Consider the following 25233-nt stretch of genomic DNA (forward strand, 5'->3'; position numbering starts at 1 on the left):
CGAAAATCGCTCGGCCGTTCCACGCCTCCATGTGGGCGAGCCACCAGGACATTTCCTCCTTGACCTCCACTGACAGGGGAATCAAGCGGTCGTAAGAGAGCCCCTTGCGCAAATGATGCGCTTTCAGGCACTGAAGGGCCCGATAATGAAGAGGGCCTGGAAATATCGCCTGAATTGACGACGAGAGAAGGCCTACTACTCTGGCAACCTGCCGGAGGGAGGTGTGCGACTTGGAAATAGTTTGCCGCAGCACATGTTTGATTTTGGCCATCTTCCTGGATGGTAGACTGAGAGTCGAGTTTACCGAATCCACCACGAAGCCCAAGAACACCATTTGCTGGGCGGGCGTGAAAACCGACTTCTCCTTGTTGACGATAAACCCCAGACCTTGCAACAGGGAGACTGTCTGGGACAGATGAGCGGCCAACCTGGTCAGGTCCTGGCCCAGCAGCAAAATGTCGTCGAGATAGACGATCAGCCGAATCCCCTGACTCCGCAGGGTTTCTATGGCCGGGTGCAGAATTTTGGTAAAGCACCAAGGGGCCGAGGACAGACCGAATGGAAGGGCCTTGAACTCGAAAACCATGCCTTTCCAGCAAAACTGGAGGAAACGGCGATGCGGGGGGTAAATGGGAACCACCAAATACGCATCTTTGAGGTCCAGGCGGACCATCCAATCGTTCGGGAGCAAAACGTCTCTCAACAGATGGATGCCCTCCATCTTGAAGTGGTTGTACACTACCCAGCCATTGAACTCCTTGAGGTTGATGACTGGCCGCCTGCCCCCGTCCACCTTTTCCACAAGAAAAATATTGCTCAGGAACCCCCCCGGGGTGAGGAAAGCGTCTCGTAGGCGCTCGAAAGCGTCCTTGTCCACGCCTTGCGCACCACTGGGACCCGCGTCCCCACGTGGCTTCTTGGCCGCCGGTGGCTGGCTTGGATCGTTGGCGGGCATCCCCGCGAGGCCCGGCGCCAACTTGGCGCACTCTTCAACAATGCGGGCCGATAGCCTGTCCTCCATAGGCCCTACGATTTCCTGCACTCAACGGTAAATCGACTGATCCACAGCCGCATGGAATTCGTCGTCTTGGAGGTATTGGTGGGACTCCTCCTCCTCGACGTAGTACCCCTCAGCCATGGCGTCCACAACGCAGCAAAGAAACAGGTATCTGAGGGTTCCGATGGCGTAGACAAACTGCCACGTGTGGGCCAACCGGAGGTTAGCAAGGTTTTGTAGGCCGGCGGAACCAGGCAGTCACGAAGGCAGCACCAGCCTTCTCAGCGCGCCGACCCTCTCTCCAGAGACCGGGTCGCACCGCCTCCGAGCGCGCTTGAGCGGGTAACACCCCAGCGGAAGCTGATGCAGGAAAAAGGTGCTTAAAATCGCCCGCGGGCGTCAACGTGGTCACAACCACCAGTACAGACCCCAACGGGGCGTTCAAGCACAGGACAGTACAACCCAAGAGGGCGTCAGGGTTAGGCGGCAGCAGGGCTCCGGCGACGTCGACTCCCCAGCGCGGCTCCAATCAGCGAGACGGAAGCCGCGCGCGGGCAGGCGAGACGCTATGGCGCCCTCTAGCGGCGAAATCAACACCGCGGAACACACGGGGACATCGCGTAAGGGGCGAAGGCGTCCCCGCGATGGAAAGGGCTCTGGAAGTGAAAAAACCCCACAGACCCCCAAAGCAATAGCAAGAATCTATGCAAATAGAATATCAAACATGCAAGAAAACAAAACCTCAACAGACACAAATTGTGAAAGAGAGGGAGAATAGCACTTAACTGGCTGCGAAGCAGCAAAGAAAGAGGAGGAGTTCACAGGATGGACGCCTTATATTGGGATTTATGGACACTAAGAAAGGACTGCCTAATGTTGATCTCATGGGACTTGTAGTTATAAAAATGTTATTATGATGTTTTTCTGATATTCCTGTGTTTGGAATCCAAACATTTTTCAAGGTTTGATGCTTTTCTGGCTGCTGTGTGGTGTTATGTGAATAAACAGCGAAGAGAGAAAAGCATAATCCGAAGCCTCCGGTCCAGACATAGAATTTAATCTTTTTGTAGTATGACACCTCAACTTGTCTCAAGAATAACCCTTGGCATTTATCGCCTAATCCAAGTTCGAAAATGGAAGGGATATGTGAATCTATATTGGTCGGAATGATAGGTTTAATATTAAAAAGCAAGCCCATTTGCTGAAGCAGTGTTGACAAAGATATAGTGTCAAATTCGGAATAGCAAGGCCTCCTCTATGTTGAGGAAGAGTCAGTAGTGGTAAAGCTCTCCTAATTTTCCCAAAATTCCATAAGAACTTGGATATAGTGGAGTCTAGGATTTTAATAGTGCCACCATCAACCATCAGGGGAATGGCCCGAAACAGATAAAGTATTCTCAGGAATATATTCATTTTAATATAGTTCGCCCTCCCTATTATAGAGAGTTGTAGGTTGTCTACCCTCCTGAGGTCGGTTTTTACTTTTTTGATCAAAGGATCAAAGTTAAGCCGATTGATTTCCTTCACCTCAGGAGATATACTTACACCAAGATAGGTTGCATATTTAACTTTATAAGGGCTATCAAATGAGGTATTGTTTGTGCAAAGAACCATGGTTTTATCCCTGTTTAGGGAGTACCCCTGAGTAGGATCCAAACATCTGGGTAATTTGTTCTATTTCAGAAACTGCGTCGGCCGGATTGGTTGTAAGCACGGCGTTATCGTCGGCATATGCCAGGATTTTAGTTGAATAGGGGCCCACCTTAACTGGCTGGATTACAGGGGAGGTGAGTAGCTTTAAAATTAATGGATTAATAACCAAAGCAAATAATATCGGAGAGCATGGGCACCCCTGCCTCGTGCCTCTTTGTATCTCTATAAACTCCGACTCAAAGCCGCCGATGGAAAGTTTGGCCCTTGGATCAATGTACAAGGCTTTTATGGCTTTAATAAAGCTGATCCCAAAGTTGTTAAATTCCATGATGTCCCATAAGAACTGCCAAGATACACGATCAAACGTCTTCTCGGCATCGAGTAGGATCATCGACATCTCTCCCCCCGTGGCACCCATGATGTCAAATTGGGAAATGGCTCTCCGGGTATGGTTAGTCGTGCCCCTCCCGGGTATAAAGCCATGCTGCCACGGGGATACAAGATGTTCGACGACCCCGCTCAGCCGATTTGCAAGACTCTTGGCATATAGCTTTGAGTCGGAGTTTATGAGAGAGATCGGCCTATATGAAGATGGAAGAAGCTGAGGGGGCTTCCCCTTTTTAGAGAATATTGCTATGTTGGTATTTTTCCAAGAATCTGGTGATGTTGAGTGGTACTGTACCCCCAGAAACAGATCTAATAGGTAGGGTAATATCTGCTTGCCTAGTGCCTTATATAGGTCCAACGGAATTTTGTCTGGCCAGCGGCCTTACAATTAGCGAGGTCGGAAAGTGCCAACTCAAGCTCCGTGATTGAAATTTCCCTTTCGAGGTCTTCCTTAACTGATTGATCGATTTGCCTAATTAACTCTGGGTCATGCAGCCAGTCTATAAGGAAGGTTTTCGTATCTCTGGTAGGCTGATGATCGTCTTCTCTTTGATAAAGCTTTTCATAGTATTTTTGAAACACGCCTACGATGTCCTGAGTGGAAGAATATTGTCGGCCCTCATATTCAATGCACTTTATTTTATTATATGATTGCTTCTGTCAAGTTCTAAGGGCTAACTGTCTCCCTACATTTTCTCCTGATTCATAGATATTGTTTTTATTAGCTTGATATGTTTCAGCGGCTTTTTGAATTAATGAGCTATTAATTTCTGTTTTTAAAATTAATAACTTTTGTAGTGTGTCAGAAGTTGAAATTCCTTGCTAAATCTGATTAGCATGCTATGTTTCAAGATTAGACAGTTCCAAATTGAGCTGAGTATTGATACTATCCTGAGCCTTTTTGCGTTTGGCTACAAATGAAATAGTCTCCCCCCTCATCGCTGCCTTAAAACAATCCCAGACAATGAACCTAAGTGCACTAAATTGATTACAATCGAAAAAGGCTTGGGCCCACGATGATGACCATTGAATATTGGGTCTTTTAAAACTATCGATATCAAAGACAAGAGTGAGCGCATTGTGGTCAGAAATAGTTTTGGGGGATTTAAATATATCTAATAGGGCCGGATTCTGCAAAGATGTCATGATATAATCTATTCGGACGTACTTGTTGTGGGGATAGGAAAAAAAGGTAGAGCCATTATCGCTCTGCCTCAGCATATCCCAGACGTCGAGTAGATCATGACTGTCCATCAGGTGACGTACTGCTCTATAGACCTTGGGTTTGCGGGCGTTATAATTCTGGGGCAGTTGGTTATTTACTGAATCCCCTAGATCCACATTTAAATCCCCACAAAGGATAAGGGGGCCAGACCAGGAGGCCAATTCTATTTCAAGGTCGCCAAACATTTGAGGATCGTCCAAATTGGAGCCATAGAGTGAACAGATGGTAATGCCTATCTCCAGTTGGACTACAGCCCATCTGCCGTGTTTGTCAACCAGTCGGCGTCTGGGGTCCCCAAGCCAGGTTTTACCAAAATAGCAACCCCCCGTGTTTTAGATGTTTGAGATGTTGAAGCAATCACTTTATACCCCGGAATCTTTAACAAATCTTTATCACTCTCAGCTATATGAGTCTCCTGGAGACATAGGATGTCGACAGGGTCCTGACGTAGTGACTGAAAAAGTTGGGCCCTTTTTTTCCTGTCATTAAGGCCTGCAACATTCCAGCAACGCAATTTCAACCTCCCCATTTAAGGTTATCCCCAAACAACCCAGCGCCTTCTAGGCAGTAAAACATACAGCAGCATATATCTGCCTCAAGGTTGATATTCCAATCAAAATTCCAATTGGTCAACATAAGTAACAAGTAGTTCCTAATAAATAATGAGATTCGCAGATTTCGAAGATTTCTTGTACAACGGATCAAGCTCATTTTTGAAGTTTCCCCCCCCTCGCCCTCCCCCTCCCCCTCCCTCCATCCCCCTACCGCTACTACCAACCCCCCACCCCCCTTCTGAAAAGGCTTTCAACATCATTATTGCAAGAGTTGTCACATGTTGTTCCCTATTATGATACCCACAGGGTACCTGTTAGTAATTGAATTCATGCCTACTCAGCCGAAACCTATGCTTCTTCTGGACTTTCCACAAGCATGTACTCATCTGAAAAAATTTAGAACAAACTTGATATATTGTTTTTTCCAGTCATTATTTGCTAAATGCCTTTTTTTATGAACTATATTTATACTGCATAAATTCTTATTGAAAATAATTTTTTATCCCAGGTCCTGCATTATCTCCCTCTTCAAAGTGTTGTGATGTAAAATGTACACCTGAGGCAGAGCAAAGCAAAAGGGTATTAACGCCCTACCTGCATTGTATATTAGCTACTCTTAGTTGTTGCTTTTCTTCATTGATAAAATCTCCCCCTCAAGCATACGTCTTGCCTTAATGCATTTCGTCCTAGGTCACTATTACTGTAGATTGACGTTTATCTGTCATTAAGATCCTTGCTTTATGTTCTGATGTGTAACTTGTAAATAACCATTCAATTAAATACATTTTTATTCTAGTGCAGAGACACCGGTGTCAGAAGGTTCAACTGATCTAGTCATCACTGTAAAGGATGCTACTAGCTCAGAGTCCACTGTTCGGAGTTACTCCGGATTCTCCACAGATGTCAGTTCGGTTATGTCCTGGGGCTTTGATGTGAGTACACTTGTGTGTTTTATTGAATTTGCTGCTTTGTGCTCAAGAGTTATTTATAAAGTGATCAAGTAATATCTGTTTACCAAGTAACCAGATACATTTGTGTCTCGCACAAATGTTTAATTGTATTTCCAGGCCCTCTTGCATACCTCCATCTGTACACCTTACCAGCACCCCTTCCTTGTTTTCTCTGATACCGATGCTCCAGCTCAAGAAAAGAGGGGCTACAGAGTAGTAGAAGGTCAACAAAGCTATACCTCTCAGACAAGCTCTAATAAGAGCGAAACAAATGTGTCAGGGATTGCTTTTATAAATTCCAGGTTGGATTGGGTGGTATTTTACCAATCCAAAGCAGTAATACTCTGCCTGTTATGGTAAAAGCATTTGGCCCTTTTTCAGCTCCGGCTGGATAGCACTAGCCAGTTTTATGCTTAAAGACTTTGCAAAATGCCTTACTACCCTTTAGCTCGGTGTGGATGGCACTGTGCTAATCTTGTGCTTAAAACTTTCCTGGAAAAACAGACACTTTAGGTGAGTGGATTTGGAGTGTCAATGGTTTAATTGTGTCCTATATAAATGAATTGCTCTCCACCTAAAACGGAGGAACTACCCATGGTTCAATGCTCTCTAAGCCTGAAAGAAAATTGTTTTGAAATCTGTATTTACCTATCCATCTCTCTCTCTCTCTCTCTCTCTCTCTCTCTGTGCGTGTATATATTTTTGTGTGTATTTATGTGTATATATATATATATATATATATATATATATATATATATATATAGAACACCAATCCCGCCTCACAGTAGAAACGGGTCTGACACATGCACGGGTCACCTCCAAGTAAAATTTATTCGTACACTGGAAAGATGGTACACCACCAGACGCGTTTCGGCGTGTGCCTTCTTCAATGCCAGCTTCGTGTTTGTCCAGTTTGTGTTTGGCGGGGCTTTCTCATACTGTGTCCTCACATCCTATTGGACCATGGGTGTCCAATCCGGAGAGCCGTTTTTAAGTGTCCATTCAGTATGCGCTGTTGCATTAGCTGGTTATTGTTTATGCCCCATTGTACTTTTGGCTTCCATGAACTTCCAAAGGCAGACTTGCATGTGACTTCAATACAGCGAGCGATGGTTAAGTAACCCGCTCGAACACACAGTGTTGCCCTGACTCCGTCAGCTGTCGGGCCACATGCACGCTGCCACCCAGTCGTCTGTGTTAATAGTTTTTCACCTGAAGGAGTCCCGTTCGGCAGGGGTCTGCCGCTCTCTCCCCAATACCTCAATCCTGTCTCGGTTGGGGGGGCGCCACCGTGTGCCTTCAGCACTAGTCCAAAACGAGTTTTGCCGGTCCATAGGCGGAGCTCCAGAACGAGAGGCGTGTCAGATAGCAACGCCGACTGCTGCACCACATAGAACACCAATCCCGCCTCACAGTAGAAACGGGTCTGACACATGCACGGGTCACCTTTAAGTAAAATGTATTCGTACACTGGAAAGATGGTACACCACCAGAAGGGAAAACACCTGGCAGACGCGTTTCGGCGTGTGCCTTCTTCAATGCCAGCTTCGTGTTTGTCCTGTTTGTGTTTGGCGGGGCTTTCTCATACTGTGTCCTCACATCCTATTGGACCATGGGTGTCCAATCCGTAGAGCCGTTTTTAAGTGTCCATTCAGTATGCGCTGTTGCATTAGCTGGTTATTGTTTATGCCCCATTGTACTTTTGGCTTCCATGAACTTCCAAAGGCAGACTTGCATGTGACTTCAATACAGCGAGCGATGGTTAAGTAACCCGCTCGAACACACAGTGTTGCCCTGACTCCATCAGCTGTCGGGCCACATGCACGCTGCCTCCCAGTCGTCTGTGTTAATAGTTTTTCACCTGGAGGAGTCCCGTTCCGCAGGGGTCTGCCGCTCTCTCCCCAATACCTCAATCCTGTCTCGGTTGGGGGGGCGCCACCGTGTGCCTTCAGCACTAGTCCAAAACGAGTTTTGCCGGTCCTTAGGCGGAGCTCCAGAACGGGAGGCGTGTCTCTCTCTCTCTCTATATATATATATATATATATATATATATATATATATATATATATATATATATATATATATATATATATATATGTATATATACATTTACACATATACAAGATGGCTGTCAACACTTCCTGATTAGGAGTGTAGGCAGCCAATCAGAGTGAAGCTTGTGCCCGGGAGGGTTTGCAAACCCTCCTGTGTGCTCAGATATTAATATTTTTCTTTTTTTTTATTTCTCAGGAACTACTGAACGGATTTACACCATTTAAAAAAAAGGTCTCTTTCTGAACCAAGGGCTACCTTCTTACCAAATTTGGTGTAATTCCGTTAAGCAGTTCGGACTGTAGCTGTGTCTAAAATTTCCTATAGAAATTAACATGGGGAAACCGCGTTTTGGGACCCCTATTTTTTCTCAGCTCCCGCTTGATGAATCACCCTGAAACTTTTAAGACGGGAGCTAACTGGAGCATCCCCTTAGTTGTGAAAAATTAACGAATATTTGTGAACCGGCGCCAAGATATTGGCAAAAGAAAAAACACTTTTTAAAGAGAAACGAGGTCCTAACTAGAACTACCTACCGCTGCCCGGTGGACCGCCACCTCCCCGGGGCTTAGTACATTTAATACGGGGGGAACCCCCCCCCCCCCCCACGCAGCACCGGGAATACCACCTCCCTGGGCTTCACAGTAAATTAGGGGGGCCTCGCAGGCACTTACTGGCGGTACCTGGTGGGCTAGTTGGCCCCAAGGGACGCTCAGGATTCAAGGGGACTTAATCCCCCAAGTTACAACGCGCCAGGGGCATTCTTTGCCTCTTTGGCATGTTACTGATTCCCACTGGTGCACCTCTGGGCCCCATGGGCCAGAGGGCCCTCCTAACTAGGTCCTCTGGATATGTGGAGGGTCCACATCGGTGCCATTGCCTATTCCCATCCTGGTGCCACAACTTATGTTCGGGCTGGACTGTTCCCATAAGGCACAGGGTCAAGGCTGATTTGCATATATGCCTGGAGCTGAACTGTGGTGGCGAATGAGCTAAAGAACAATGATGGATTCAACCCAGATCTGTAACTGGGAGTGAGTGTCTGAAAAGTATCCGCGCTCCGTTCATCATCTCCTTGTGTTTGCTTTGTTTGTCCTAAGTTGGCAGGGTATACCTGGATGTGGGTCCCTTTCTCACTTTGTCACTGAAATCAAGCTAGCCTGGCTGATGAGTGGTGTTACACCAAAACTGGTCCCACAATGCTTGTTTCCAGTCCAGCGAAGACATGGCTTGGCAGATTGAGCTGGACTGTTCCCATAAGGGACAGGTTCAAGACTGATTTTCATATGGTTGTGTCTGAACTGGGGTGGCAAAGTGAGCTAAAGAACGATGATGGATTCAATCCAGATCTGTGACTGGGGGTGAGTGTCTGAAAAGTATCAGCGCTCCGTCCATCATCTCCTTGTGTTAGCACAACTTATGCTGGAGCATGGTTCATCGAGGCCCGAAGACCGGGCACAACCAATAGTGTTATTGGACTATTTAGCGCCCCAACATCCTCAACCGAGGCTGTGCCCTGATCCTCCTGGACTGCAGCCTTTTAACAACCCTTCTGATTCTGCCACATTAGTTTTGCCTCTGGGAAGGGCTTATACTGTCCATACTTTATTTAGCACCGATTCTGATGACAATGCTTATGGTTCTCGGCAAGAGTTCACCCAGCCCTACACTGAGGACAGTTGGTATGAGGACCTTCAGGATGATATTGTTTCCTACACCTCACCAGACTCTGGGTGGTCTCCTCTTGGCCCAGCAAACGCAGAGAGTTCCTCCTTCGCAATGATCATGCGAAGGCCGGCTTAAGTACTTGACTTACGTTTGCCCACTATGGAAGTCAAAGCCATCATACTGACTGAGGTCCTCCAACCAGTGTAAACATATCCTGAGCGCCTGCTCCCTTTTAACAAGGCATTTACGGATGCCCTTATTGGAATTTGAGCAAAGCCTTGCTCTGGCCGTCCACTCAGTCGCAGGTTTTGTAGCATCATCGCACTGCCCAAGGTGACCTGGACTTCTAAACTCCGCAGCCAACTCCCAAGAAATCTTTAGCAAGTAAAGTTAATCCCAACTATTTCCGTAGTGCATCACTATATAGGGAGTTTAAAAAAATAGATATATTAATGTATGCATGTTTTCCTCCACAAGTCTAGCAATATGGTTTGTCAACACCAGCTGCTTTTTAGACTTCTGTTCTCATGCTCCACAGGCCTCGAATAATCAATGAAATGTTACCAGACCTGCAAGTCTAGTGACTCGACCTAACTGTAATGCTCTTGACCCATACACTGGTTTCAAATTATGTGATTCACTGAGCTGACAGTTTCTTCGTTATCAAATGAGAGAACCTTCAAATATGCGATTTCAGCATATCTGCTATATAAAAAAATCTCTTTTGTTCAATTTCATTGACATATATATATATATATATATATATATATATATATATATATATATATATATATAACAGCTTTTTCATCAGGGCAGAGGCAGGAACGTTTCTCAAATCATATTCCAAAAATATCACTTGGAATAAATATATAACTAAAGTATGACGTGGTAGCACACTGTCATTTGCAAACGGCACATTTTTCACTGAAATGTCTGCAACATTTCTCTCTGACCTGCTGTTTTACTAATTAAACTATATAGTGTTTGGAAATAGAGTTTTTGCAAACATTTGTCATTTGCACATCACCAAGTAAAGTGTTCTGATTTGTTTTCCACCTATTAAAAAAAAATGTGCTTTCATAATTCCTGATATATTTTGAAATATTTTTGTACTATTGATTTACAAGCTATTTAGATGTTTTGTTTTAGAAAAAACAAACTGACATCCTAAAGCCTATTCCTTCACAATAATCGTCAGAAAGCTAGCTGTCTTTACAAAATCCTCAAACTGTAGTAGGAGATAGGAAAGTAAACACAATTTTCCAGGAGACGTTTAACATCAATTAGTAAAAAGGCACACCGACATTTGAACTCTGTCCTTGAGCAGGCAGCAAATGTGTCAAGATGACAACAAGATTTAAAGGAGGGGGGAAACATGGCAGCCGCAGGCTAGCGCGGTACGCACGTCTCACCCAGAGCTCCTGCTTCACTGCCCTACTGCTCTACCGCAGGTGTGATGGGCCGGTGGAAAGCTCGTTTTGAATTCAGCAGAGTACGGCTGACTTTTGATTACACGACCTAAACTCTTGGATCCCCCGACGCTTTGGGAAAAAAAAGCCCACAAACTAAACGCTAAAACAATCAGGAAGATTAGCGTTCAACGCGTTTACGTCCTCACCGAATCGTGATGCCTTGTAACAATGAAACAGCAGTCTCCAGCAGTCCGGTGTCAGGACTCGGATTTCAGCGTATTCGGACCCAGGGCTGCGTGGCGATCCTTTCGCGGGTCTCAGGAGTGAGCCGATGTGCTGGGATTCGACGGAGAGACTCCACCCCCGCTTGCTTGCCGAAGTGGAGACAAGCAGCCGTGGAGCTAAGGAGAGGACGCAGGGCGGGGCTCGCGGGCTCCTGCTGAAAGGTTTGACGGGGGTGCGGGATGGGCAAGGAAGGGAACAACAAACTCACAAGGTAAAGTAGACCCCACATCAAGCCCCACGGTACTTGTTATTAACAAAGGGCTGTGCGATTCAGGGGGGAGCAGTGAGGTGGAGGGAGAGCTGGAGGAAGGGAGAGAAGGAGTTAAACCCATAAAAAAGCAGTTGTTCGGGGGGACACTCACAAAAAACAAAGGCAAAAGACAGGGAAGAGGAAGAGGAAAGGGCGCACACGGCGCAAAAACAAGCGTAAAAGCCATTCAAAGTAATATCGAGGTGCTGAACCCCTCTAAGACATCTAGTTCAGCTAAAGATAAGGCTGAGGGTGGGTGTGATTCAGATAACCTCAGTGATAAGGGTAAAGGAGCTCAGGTAAATAAGGAGATTGGTAAAAGGAGAAGGGGCAAGGATAAGAGTACATTAAACAGTGCAGCCCGAGTCACCCCATCTCTTCGCTTCTTTTTGAAAGTGCTACCTCAGGTCTTGGCTATTAACTCCGAGAAGTCCGGTAACCCAATCAATCGGGCAGGTATGGCTCAACCCAGTCAGCCTGATCTTTCTGTAGGACCAAAGTCCCTTACCCCAGTACTTCCCAGGCTCCAACAATTCTATTGAGACTATCCTGACTGCCATGTCTGCTATGAGGGAGGAGATTAGGAGTGATTTCGCAATCTCAAAGGCAAACCAAACAGAAATAAGAGCTGCCTGCGAAATATTGGAAAGAAAAGTGGATGGACTGTTCGAGAGAACAGAGAGTTTGGAGGGAGAGGTTGGATCCATAAAAGCAAATCTGGAGGCAGCTCAGAGTAAGATTCAAATACTGCGGAGGGAAGGGGAAGCTATGAAGGAGAGTGTCGAGTCGCTGGAGAATTTTTCTAGAAGGAACAATTTGCAGATATTGAAAATTCCTGAAAGAAAAGAGAGGGGAGACTTAAAAGCGTTTGTGATCTCGCTACTGAAAGACTCCTTAAAACTAGATGAGACAGTTGAGATTTTGGAAAGAGATATTCAAAGGATCCATAGAGATCCTTTTCGCCTCAATCCTGGGAGAATCAAACCACGTAAGATTTTGGTAAATTTTCAAACTTATACTTTGAAAGAAAACAAATTGAATCTTGCGCTAAAGGCAAAGACTCTCAAGGGACCCAACTTTCTGTGTGAAATCAGGTCAGATCTCTCCAAAGTCACGTTAGACCGGCAATGGGAACTGGGTCTGAGGATGGAAAAGCTCAGGGCAGCCGGGGCCACGGTCCAGATGCGGTTTCCCGCTTTTCTGCGGGAAATGTACAATAATAAGATGCACAAAATTCGATCCCCCTTTGAAGCGGACGAGTTTCTAGGGAAAATGGGGGAGATTTCAAAGGGGGGGTGCGAATAGCCTGAGCTAGTGGTATATTTCTGTATCTTTCCCTTTCTAATATAATTGGTAAAACACCGGGTGGGTCAAGGGGTTTTTGGAGTTTAAACATCACCAAAAAAAAAGAGAGAGGAGAAAAGAGGAGGAGTGGGGGATGGGGGAAGAGAAGGAAAACAAAAATAATAAATATAACAAATAATGGGGGGAAAAAAAAAAAATATATATATATATATATATATATATATATGTTTGTTTGTATAAGCTTTATTCGAGACAATTCTCATAAAAGCACATAAAATCAGAGCATTTTCACAAAATACATAATACAGAATAAAAAATTCATTAAACACAGTACAGCTCATACAACATTACTGATAAAACAATATATGCCAATACATAAAAATTTTAAAAAGGAATTCCTGATTACCTACAACCCCCCAAGGACCGTCGTCTTATCGCCCAAGCCCAACCCATGTATTTGGCGACACCCATAACTATCGAATCCTGCTGTGTTGTACGTAGGATTCTTAGGGCAACTGAACTATCGCGTGTCCCCAAGTTTTTGCATACCGGCGAGAGCCATTTCCTCCTCGGATTCACATAGGCTTCACATGAAAAGAGAAAATGACCAAGGCACTCCTCTGCATTTTCACAGGCAGGACATAGGCTGTTAGTGGGTCTGTGCCAACCAGATGTCAATTTCTTAAGAGGGATAGATCCTGACCTCAACTGGAAGACAAGTTTCCTGTCCATTGGTACCGTAACATTGTCCCAATAGTTTTCCAAGACAGGTAAAATTTTAGTCTCCATGAAACGACCAGACATAGAATCTGCCCTGTTGTCATTCAGCATCTTGCCGCCCACCCAATCCCAATATTGCTCTTTAAGAGCTTCTTTGCTTGGGAAGGTTTCTCCCTCGGGGTTATTCCAAAGATTTGAGAACCCTAGATTTTCCAACATGGTCTTCAGATGTTTTAGCCATTTTATCTTATGGAAGATATCTTCCTTGATAATCCACAGAAAGCTCTCAGCGTACTGTCTTATTTCCGGAGTCGTCCAAAGGCGTCTCCAGTAAAGAACTGGCCGCAATCGAGCTCTGTCGATGATCGTGCGTCTACCAAGCTCCATGAACAATGGGATTAGGGGGGTGCTCTGCAGAAGTCCTGTAATCCCACGCATGAACTTGTTCTCGGAAGTCTGAAGAGCCGTCAGACCGTTCCAAGCCCATAGTTCAGCGCCGTATAAGGTAGCACCCAAAACCTTCGCGTCATACACTGTCAGTGCGGGTTTTATAGGTTTTGTTTTTGATTTACGGTGTTCCCTCCTTAAGGCACCTGATAGCTGCTGGTGCTTTAGGACTACTTTGTTCACGTGATGCGTCCAGCCAGTCCCCCCCGCAATCTGCACTCCCAAATATGTGAATTCATTGACTATATCGAGCCTGCTGTTATTTAGGGTAATTTTAGGGTAACTTCTGCGTCCAGCAGAGAAGGCCATTAATTTAGTTTTTCCTACATTTACCTCTAGCCCATGTTCCAAGCAAAAAGCATCAAAAATGCTTAATGCACGTTGGAGCCCCATAGGAGTCTTAGACAAAATAAGGGTGTCGTCAGCGAACATCAGGATGACACCCTTATTTTGTCAATGAATTCACATATTTGGGAGTGCAGATTGCGGGGGGGACTGGCTGGACGCATCACGTGAACAAAGTAGTCCTAAAGCACCAGCAGCTATCAGGTGCCTTAAGGAGGGAACACCGTATATATATATATATATCGAAGAACACAGATGGCGTGCTCCTGCCGCTTTCACAGCGGGCGCTTGACAGGGTCGCCAAACCTTGTAAATATTGTGTTCCTGGCATATTATCCGTATCCTGAAACACCAGAGTCAAGGCCCAAGTTCAATACTCAGTGCTTAGGTTTATTTGGCAAAACAAACAGCCCCTACGCGTTTCAAGGTAAGCCTACCTCTTGCTCACGGGTGGAGTACAGGTAAACCCGCCAAACTTTTAAAGTGATACACACATATTGTTCCCATACCACGTGGTGATAGAAATCAAAAACATACTGACAGAGATACAATGTTGCGACTCCAAAGTGTTCGCAACTGCATTATAAATAAAGATTAATGACATATAATACAGCCCAAGTTCTCTGATTTTCAGAACATGATAAATGGAAATTTCAAAGTGAAAAAATTCGCCACGTATTTGTCTACAATAAAGAAACATTTTCTCCAGCCTAGCTCGGCATCCAGGGTATTGCCCAAGTGGGCATATAATAATGCAATTAATCACAGTATTTTACCAAATAGCTTGTCGTGTCACCAAACCTTAGTAATGTTCATTTAAGACAACATTGCAGTGTTGCTTCAGAATAAAAAGCTGAAACAACACGCGCGTGCATTGGCAATAGTCTTGTTGGGTACCATATATCCCTGTATCTCATTAAACAAAAGTCCTGCAATTTTCCAGCTCATTTCATGGTGAGTTGAATATTTGGTGTATGGTATCTGGTATATTGTAGAGAAAGTTCCTCAGTTTTCATAATTCGGCCCAAGTGGGCAAAGTGTCCAACACCTGCAACAATATATTTGACATTTTGTTTTTTCAGCTCGTATGTTTCTGACATCTAATTAATGCTGTGAACGTGCACGTTAAAAATGATAGATACTATCAAAAGTTAAGCAATACTACAGCAGAAACTGCAGCAAGTTACAAAATTATTAATACAGTAAGCGTGTATGCGCTACAGACCAAATTGGTATAAACAGATACAAGATTTTTTTATATTAATTACGAAGGTGGATTGCCAATTCTTCCCCGAGGTTGTGACCAGCGGGGTGAATCGTATTGTATTTAATTATGTATCTGGATTCCAGTTTTCTTAATTCAAGCCAACGGTTGCCACCTCTTTCCTTGTTTCCTACACAGTCCAGTACCACAAATTTTAACAAATTAGGATTTTGGTTATGTTCCAGGACAAAATGTCTGGCCACTGGGTACTGCTGATTGACATTTTTAATGACCCTAAGATGTTCAAGGACTCTAAGTTTAGCTTGTTTGGTGGTGCAACCGATGTAAAATTTCTCACAGGGACATTGTAACGCGTATATAGCGTATTCTGTGGTACAACTCAGATGCTTGGTAATTTTATGTTCCTCTTGATCTAATGAAAGTCTGATAGATTTACAATTTTTGCTAAATCTACAAGCCTTGCATCTCATACAAGGAAAGAATCCTTGTATCGCATTGCATTTAGGGCTTTCTTTAATAAGTGTGGTACTTAACATGTCTCTGAGTGATTTAGCTTTTTTGTATGTTACTGATGGGGTATCACAAATTATTTCCTGCAGATCTTTGTCCAATCTAAGGACGTCCCAGAATTTTTTCAAGCTTCGTCTTATCTCCCATGATTGACAATCATAGTTAGTTATGAAGCGAATAGTTTCAACTTTCTGACGCTCTTTTGGGATTAGGAGATCCCCTCTGTCTATCTGGGCGACCTTAGCTGCTGCCTGCTTGATGGTTTTTTTAGAGTATCCCCTTTCAGTAAACCTTTTCATCATTGCTTGTTTTTCTTTCTCATAGCTGTCAACAGTGCTGCAGTTTCTTTTGGCCCTGATGAGTTCCCCCAATGGAATACTGCGTATGAGTGTGGCAGGGTGACCGCTCTCAGCATACAGGAGACTATTACCAGCAGTCTCCTTACGGAACAGAGAACTCGTAAGAGTCCCCTCCTTGACTATCAAGTTAACATCCAAGAATTCAAGTTGTGTTTGGCTCATTTGACTAGTGAATTTAAGATTGAGACCGTTATCATTGATAATTGTCTCAAATTCTTTAGCTTGGTTAAGTGTGCCATTCCAGACACAGAAGATGTTGTCTATGTATCTTAGCCACAGGACGGCGTGGGTACTGAAGTGGGAGATGTTACTCACCACTAGCTCCTCCCACCAGCCCAGGTATAACCCTGCGAAACTGGGGGCAAAGCATGTACCCATCGCCGTCCCGCGGATTTGCTTGTACATGTCTTTATTGAAAATGAAAAAGTTGTTTGTGAGGCAAATCCACATCATTTCGAGTAACATGTTAGTATGTACCAAGTGAGAGATAGAATGATTTTTTAGAAAATACTTGCATGCATCTATACCCAGATTTTGTGGTATGCTTGTGTATAAGCTCACTACGTCAAAGCTGATTAGCCAATATTCTGGTTTCCATGCAAATGTGTCTATAATTCTCAAAAAATCTGAGGTATCCCTCACATATGATGGTAAAGCCTGGACTAAAGGTTGCAGGAAGTGATCGATATACCTCAATGTGTTTTCTAGAAGGCTGCCCACCGATGAGACGATAGGTCTCCCAGGTGGTGTTTCAAAGTTTTTATGCAACTTGGGCAGTGAATATAATGCCGGTGTTAATGGGTATCTACATAGGAGGTACTTGTACTCCTCATCATTTATTGTGCCCATTTCCTTCCAGTAATACAATTGATCAAAGTACATTTGTTTCATATCATTGCATTCTTGTTTATTGGCCTTAACATAATTTTCCAGATCACCCAACTGCCTGTATCCTTCCTTTAAGTACATGTCTAGGGGCCAAATAACAACATTCCCCTCCTTGTCACTGTTTTTTATCACCACATCAGACCAACTTTCCATATCTTTCAATGCAAGAAATTGTCTCCTGTTAAGGTTCATATTAAGCTTGGGTCTTTTCTTATCAATTCTACGCATTTCTTCCAACATCGCCTGTTCAAAGGTGTCAATGTAACTGTTCACAATATTAGATTCAAAGACAGATTTGGGTTTAAACCCACTCATACTACTCAGCTCAATTGCTTCTGTTTCAACCATGTTCAGAACGGGGTCATCAATAACATTATCACAGCCTGCAAGTTCCTGAAAGGTTTGCAATGTTTCGGCATCATTCAAAGTCAACCCACTCGCTTTATCATGAGTATCAGCATTTTTCAAGCGTATTTTACTGGCAAACCATTTTCTCAGCTTGAGTTTGCGGGTAAAACGAAATAGGTCTATGCATGAGTTAGTAAAATTAAATCTCGTGGTAGGACAAAAAGAAAGACCTCTCGCTAACACTTCCAATTGCTCAGGTGTTAAAATGTGTTTAGATAAATTTACCACTGTTCTTGTCATCATTGCTTCGCTGATTTGCCCCTTGTTCGCATTCCCACCGGGCTGGCCACATTCTTTGCCATTCCTCTTCTGATTGCTTTGTTTCCTCCTCTGCCGCCTCTTCCACGATTTCTTGGAGGCGTTCCCATTTGACGTCCTTGTACCATCAGGGCAAATTCGTTTAAAATTCTGTCTTTTGGGGCCACAGTTTCATCCAAGTCTGAGACGTCACTTTCCACAGATTCACTTTCTGTTTCTACTAGTGCAGTTTCCTCCTCAATAACTGCAGTGGCTTCAGGGACAGCTGGTTTTTTAGAACCCTGTTTGGTGTTGCGATCTTTTTTGGCAGAGTTCCTTAGAGCATCAAATCTCTTTGCAAAGGTTAGAATCTGACCTTTCTTATAGTCAACCTCATCGCGGTGGAATTTTCTTTGTTTCTTTTCCTTTATTTCTTGTTCTATTTTCTCTAAACGTTTGTTCAATTTGGCCATCTCAATTGAAAATTCATCTTCGGAGTACTTTTCTTTCAATTTATTTATGAGGACTTCACTCACCTCGCTCAGTTTGGCACATTCTTTTTCTGCATATTTAATCAGTATTTTTAACATGTTATTAGAACATGTGTTATTATTGTCCATCCACTCATTAATGAGCTCTGGGTCTGGCTGCTGGAATGTAGGTATGATAAATATACGTAAACCTCTCCGTACTCGGTTGCATTCAAGGTACTTGGTGAGAGCAGCCGCTTCCCACCATTTAGATTGTTCTCGTTTCAATACCTTCCATAGCGTGTCCCATAATTTCTTCACATCGTCCACTGTTTTAACTGGTGGCGTGTTCGCGCTTACATTCTTCTCATTGCTGGTCCCAGCATGAGTGAATAACTTGTCCGCCGCCTCCTTCCTCCTGCTATTTCTCAAATCCGCCATTATGACCTATACAGCGGGCCCCCGGCGTGCCGCTGATAGCACTGAACAATTCTGTATCGCCCAACTTTTGTGCCGCCGGTTCGGAAGCCGGTCTCCGAGGTATTTTAAACAGCGCGTTATTACAGGCGTGGAATTCCAAAGTCAAATGTTGTTCTTTGAGCTCCAGATAGCGTTTTCCACACTATGCGGTTACACAATAGTTCTCTGCTTTTGTTTCAAATCCACATACCTCAGTGTTTCAGCAATTAAGTTTAAGGCGGGCAGAAGCGTTTTGATATCGAATCGAAGAACACAGATGGCGTGCTCCTGCCGCTTTCACAGCGGGCGCTTGACAGGGTCGCCAAACTTTGAAAATATTGCGTTCCTGGCGTATTATCCGTATCCTGAAACACCAGAGTCCAGGCCCAAGTTCAATATTCAGTGCTTAGGTTTATTTGGCAAAACAAACAGCCCCTACGCGTTTCGAGGTAAGCCTACCTTTTGCTCACGGGTGGAGTACAGGTAAACCCGCCAAACTTTTAAAGTGATACACACATATTGTTCCCGTACCACGTGGTGATAGAAATCAAAAACATACTGACAGAGCTACAATGTTGCGACTCCAAAGTGTTAGCAACTGCATTATAAATAAAGATTAATGACATATAATACAGCCCAAGTTCTCTGATTTTCAGAACATGATAAATGGAAATTTCAAAGTGAAAAAATTCGCCACGTATTTGTCTACAATAAAGAAACATTTTCTCCAGCCTAGCTCGGCATCCAGGGTATTGCCCAAGTGGGCATATAATAATGCAATTAATCACAGTATTTTACCAAATAGCTTGTCGTTTCACCAAACCTTAGTAATGTTCATTTAAGACAACATTCCAGTGTTGCTTCAGAATAAAAAGCTGAAACAACACGCGGATGGAAAAGCTCAGGGCAGCCGGGGACACGGTCCAGATGCGGTTTCCTGCTTTTCTGCGGGTAATGTACAATAATAAGATGCACAAAATTCGATCCCCCTTTGAAGCGGACGAGTTTCTAGGGAAAATGGGGGAGAGTTCAAAGGGGGGGTGCGAATAGCCTGAGCTAGTGGGATATTTCTGTATCTTTCCCTTTCTAATATAATTGGTAAAACACCGGGTGGGTCAAGGGGTTTTTGGAGTTTAAACATCACAAAAAAAAAGAGAGAGGAGAAAAGAGGAGGAGTGGGGGATGGGGGAAGAGAAGGAAAACAAAAATAATAAATATAACAAATAATGGGGGAAATATATATATATATATATATATATATATATATATTATATATATAAATAAGTGGGGAAAATGAACGGGGAAAAAAATAAAATAAATAATAAAAAATAAAAATAAAAAAGAAATGATGAGGAAAAAAATATATATATATACATATATCAGAGGGATACTAATAATTTTTAAAAAACCGATAAGAGTCCAACTTCTGGAGTACAAGGTAGATCATAGCGGGAGATGGCTGATTTCGAGAATAGTAGTGAAGAGTACTTTTTTGGCGCTGGTAGGTTACTATGGACCGAATCAAGACAACCCCTCCCATTTGAAAGCAATCCAGAACCATCTTATACTCTCTCAGGATCCAGTCATCTGGGTCGGCGATTTCAATATTGTGCTTAACCCTCTTTTAGATAAGTCCTCTAAGTCAAGAGCTGCTGTTTCATCTAAATCAAGGGGGGCGCTGTTGGATATAATGGAAAACCTGGGTCTAGCCGACGTATGGAGGGAAAGGGCAGGAAATAAACTGGGGGTTTCTTTTCAAAACTTGAAGTACAAACATAAATCAAGAATTGATTACGCTTTTTTTAGTTATAGCTTAAAAGATTCTCTTACGAGGTTGGATTACCTCCCCTCGCACATGTCGGATCACATGGCTATAACATTCGACCTCGAAAGGGTCAATTACAAGAAAGAATCACCCTGGTTTTTCGACCGCACGATCCTACTAGAAGAGGAGGAATCAAACTTTTTGATATCGGAGGCAAAGATTTTTTTGGAACTAAATTTGTACTCGGCAGACATCAACATATTCCGGGATGCCATGAAAGCTTATATGAGGGTTTTTTTTAACCAATAGAGCCACTCACAGAAGGAAATTGTATCGGGAAAAAATCCTAAATATAGAGCAGGAACTCGCCAAAATAGATCAGCAGTTGGGTTCCATCATGGCATCTCCGGGTGTAGTAGAAAAACAGGCCAATTTAAGAGGTCAGCTAGAAACTATATTACAAGAGCGTTTAACTAAGAGATGGGAGGCCAGCAAAATCTCGCATTTTGAATTCGGGGAAGCAGCGGGAAAGGTCCTTGCATGGAAAATTAAAGCAGAACAGGCAAGAAAGTACATTAAAGAGATAAAATGTGAAGGAGAGACTTTTACTAGGAGCTCGAATCGAGAGATAGGGTCTGCTTTTCAAGAATTCTTCCAAGAGATTTATAAGGAGGAGGTCAGAGATGACCCGGAGGCCAGGGGTAGGTGGCTAGACAACATTGCCTTGCCTCACTTGCAAACATCACAAAGGGTCTATCTGGAGAGAGAGAGATCTCAGAGGAAGAGGTGGGAAAAGCAATCAGTCACTTGAAAAAGGGGAAAGCGGCGGGTCCTGATGGGCTACCCGGGGAACTATATCGGGGGTTAGGCTCTGCCATAGTTCTAGCATTGACAACTCTTATTAATGGCATTCTTCTGAGAGGGGAAAATACACCTGACTCCTGGAATGAAGCCATAATCGTTCTTATTCCAAAGCCAGGTAAAAATCTGTGGATCCTATAGACCAATTTCCCTCCTAAACAACGATTACAAGATTTTTACATCTATCTTGGCAACTAGACTGGGGGAGGTAATTGGTTCAATAATCCACTTAGATCAAAGGGGATTCATAAGGGGGCGCCAGCTGGCTGATCACACTCGAGATTTGGTGGGGGCGATAGATATTGCAACTACATTTTCTCTTCCACTGGCCACCCTGACTTTAGACGCCACCAAAGCCTTTGATAGGGTCAATTGGCCCTATCTGGCGGAGGTGATGAAAATGTTTGGGTTGGGGAGGCATTCTGTCGTACCATCGTAAAACTGTATAAGGCTCCCACGGCCAGACTGCTGATCAACGGCGTTCTAACAGATTCGATAAAAATCACCAGAGGCACCAGGCAGGGCTGCCCGCTCTCACCCCTTTTATTTAATCTTTATATTGAGACGTTTGCCCAAGTTTTGAGAGAGGAAGTCGATATTCACCCTTTCGCATTCGGCGAATGGGTGAAACGGATAGCTCTTTATGCGGATGAAGTTTTGGTTTACACCTCAGATCCACAGAAAGCTTTCTCGATTGTAATCAAAAAGGCTGAGGAGTTTGGACAAATCTCTGGCTATGACTTCAATGCTAGTAAAACTGAGATTGTGTATTGGAATGTCCCTAATGTACAACTACCAGTTGTAACATCTATGAGATACTTGGGAATACGTATCACACAAGAAATAGGTAATCTGGCACAGACCAATTTAGATCGGGTTTCTATAGAGTGCAGGAAACTTTTAACATCTTGGTCGTTTCTGTCACTCTCCATTTTTGGCAGAACAAACCTAGTTAAAATGTCCATCCTTCCAATATTTACCTTCATTTTTAATTCTATTCCATTGACGTTTGACCGAAAAACATTGGAAAAATGCCAACGAGAGATAAACTCATTTATTTGGAATTATAAAACAGTTAGGTTGTCTTGGAAGAAGTTGAGGAGGAGGAGGGAAAAGGGAGGGCTAGCATTGCCAGATTTGCTGTACTACGCATGGGCCTTTCAGTTGACATATTCCAGGATGTGCCTTAAAACTCCAGTAACATCATCCATCGGGGCTATGTTTATGGCCATGTTAAGAGGAGTGGATATCCCACTGGAAGGATTTCTATTTCAATTTGGAGAAACGAAATACTTCAAGAAAGTCAGATTAAAGACTTTGCAGTCCATTATAACAAACTTGGTGCAGATCAAAAAGAATATCGGGTTACACTACTACTCCAATTTCGCCCTGGTGTGGGATTCTCCAGGGCTGCCTCCATGTATGCAGGACAGTCTGGCCACCCCGTTAAAAGAGGCAGGGATAATTAGATGGGGCGAGCTACTGGTGGATGGGAGGATACATGACTGGGAGTCATTGAGGGATAAGGTGGGCTCAGCCCTTTCTAGGTTCAAATATATACAGCTAGACAGTTGGGATCGCGCAGTAAATAGGAGGGGCCCTCAATTGGGGAAACACAGCCAGCTCGAACAACAACTGGTAGAAAAGCGAGAAGGGGCTAAAGAAGTGGCAATCTGGTACTGGAATATGGTGGAGGAGGCGGATGGGGATTTCACTTTGCCGTATAAGTTATGGGGAAATGAGATGGCCCTCCAGTGCGAGGATTTATGGATGAGATCCTTTTCCTTTCGCTATAAAATAGTGAAGCCAGCTTGGTTAAGACGTAATCATTTGTTCACTTTGCACCGTGCTTATTTTTCACCCTTAAGGTTATCAAAATTCCTGCCAGGGAAGAAATGTAATAAATGTAATTTGGTGGCAGCCTCAGATATACATATGTTTATGGAGTGTCCCGATAATAAACTGTTCTGGGAAGAAGTAAAGGTTACAATGGAATCGATTTTATGTATATCTTTGAATATTACTCTTCCACTAATAATTTTTGGAATGGAGGAAAATGTAACCGGGCAGGCAAAGTGTATTCTTTTCTACTCTATAATCCTGGCCAGGCGACAAATATATACATTCTGGGTCGAGGCTAAAGCTCCATCGCATGCAGCCTGGTTAACATCGATGTATGAAACCTCAAACACTGACCTGGCAAGATCGTGTAGCAATAGAAATCTGTCTTTCTGGGATTTGCTAATTAACTGGAGATAGGACTACCGGGGTTTTTTTTTTCTTTCCCCTGGTCCTATGATTATGGCGATAAGTCTCCAGAGGCCTTGGGAACTGGTCCCTCTCGAAATGCATATCCCGGGTCTGTCAGGTGGGAACAATACCGTTGACTGGAGTCTCTCCGTTTTTCCAATTTAGAGGCAAGTCTCCCGCCCACTAGTGAATCGTGCCTGGTAAAGGTATTGAAGTTGAAAAGATCTTTTAAAGTACCTTAAGGCAGACACGCGTGGTGGTTGGCGCGTCCTTGTGGATGGAGATTCTGGCAAATGAGGACAAAAAAACCCCCCAAAAAATAAGATTTAAAGACATCTTTATTGATCTTTCACTTCCTTAATGAACAGAACACATATTGCTTTCCAGCTTCATTTTACTCTGCTCTGGGCTGATGTGCGTGTTGTGTGTCTGAGTGGATCCAATCCGCATTTTGCAAACGATCCAACACCAAGGCTAGACACGTCATTATCGCAGCCCTCCTGCTCCGGTAGTGTTCAGCCAGCATCTAGTACTGCCGGGTGAGACCCCATGTAAGCCAGCGGTTCTCAGCCCGACAGTGCTTCAAGTACTGTTCGACAACGGAGCCAGTCTGACGTCCTCAGATTCCCTTCATTCCAGTAATCAGATTCCTGATACGCATACACATTGGCACTGGAGCGAAGGTGTGTACTTGATTTGTGAGCGCAGGAGCGCTTACAGTACTTTCAAAGCCTTATAGTTACACGCCTAGGAGCACGTTGTCCCATCCATTTTCGGTAACAGCGTAGGAGCGCTGGTTTCACTTTCAAAGCCCTTGCTGTGACACATGCAGGAGCGCGTTGCCTCTTCCCATTTCCTTGCTAGGATATACACAACAGAGATTATCGTGCAGAACTAAGGCTGCATTTTATTAGTATAACCTGGAGGAACAAAACGCTTTTGTCCCCCGGGTGGTGCAAGGAACTGCGCGTTTACAGCTTTTGAACCACAAAGTGATATAAGGGGGTGCAAGCAGATTTTAACAAAGCGGAGCCAAATAGAACGACAGTGCTATACACCAAAGCACACCCACTGCCCCACCTGTTCTCACCCAACCCAAGCATGACAAGATACTATCCCTCAAACCCTCAAAGAGCCCAATGCCACTCCCAGATCCCAACCCGGGCCCAACAGAAAGGGAATCGAAATTTGCCTAGCTTACGTAACGGTAAGTTTCAATTCTATTAAGGACACGGAGGCGAGGATTATGCTATATCTTCCTTCGCTTTATTAACATAAAGAAACCACAGCAGCTCAGGAAAAGATATAATAAGAACAAAAAATGCTTTAAACATAAAGCATTGACGTAATGTTCAACAAAAAAATCAACAACTCCCAAGAGTCTCTTTGCTTATAATAATAGTCCATAGTCCTTTGTCTCTGTCCATCATCACTATATAACCGGACTTCCCATCATCTTCCTCCTCTTTCTTCGCGCAGATCACGCTTAAGCCTTATTGGTCCTGTTTAGCACCGTCGTTGCCTGCCAAAAAAGGAACAGCATCAGCGAGG

At 43.9% G+C, this 25233-nt stretch overlaps 1 protein-coding gene across 3 annotated transcripts in view; it reads left to right on the plus strand.

Moving 5' to 3' along the window:
* The window catches only part of FAM149B1 (family with sequence similarity 149 member B1), a 641735-nt gene that overhangs the window by 69686 nt on the left and 546816 nt on the right, over positions 1–25233 (plus strand). For all 3 annotated transcript variants that reach the window (XM_086922293.1, XM_086922291.1, XM_086922292.1), the window contains exon 3: positions 5613–5748. In XM_086922293.1, the coding sequence (XP_086778419.1) occupies positions 5613–5748 (136 nt within the window). The remainder of the gene's footprint in view (positions 1–5612; positions 5749–25233) is intronic.

Source organism: Lissotriton vulgaris, chromosome 5, assembly GCF_964263255.1.
Source record: "Lissotriton vulgaris chromosome 5, aLisVul1.2, whole genome shotgun sequence".
NCBI lineage: Eukaryota > Metazoa > Chordata > Amphibia > Caudata > Salamandridae > Lissotriton > Lissotriton vulgaris.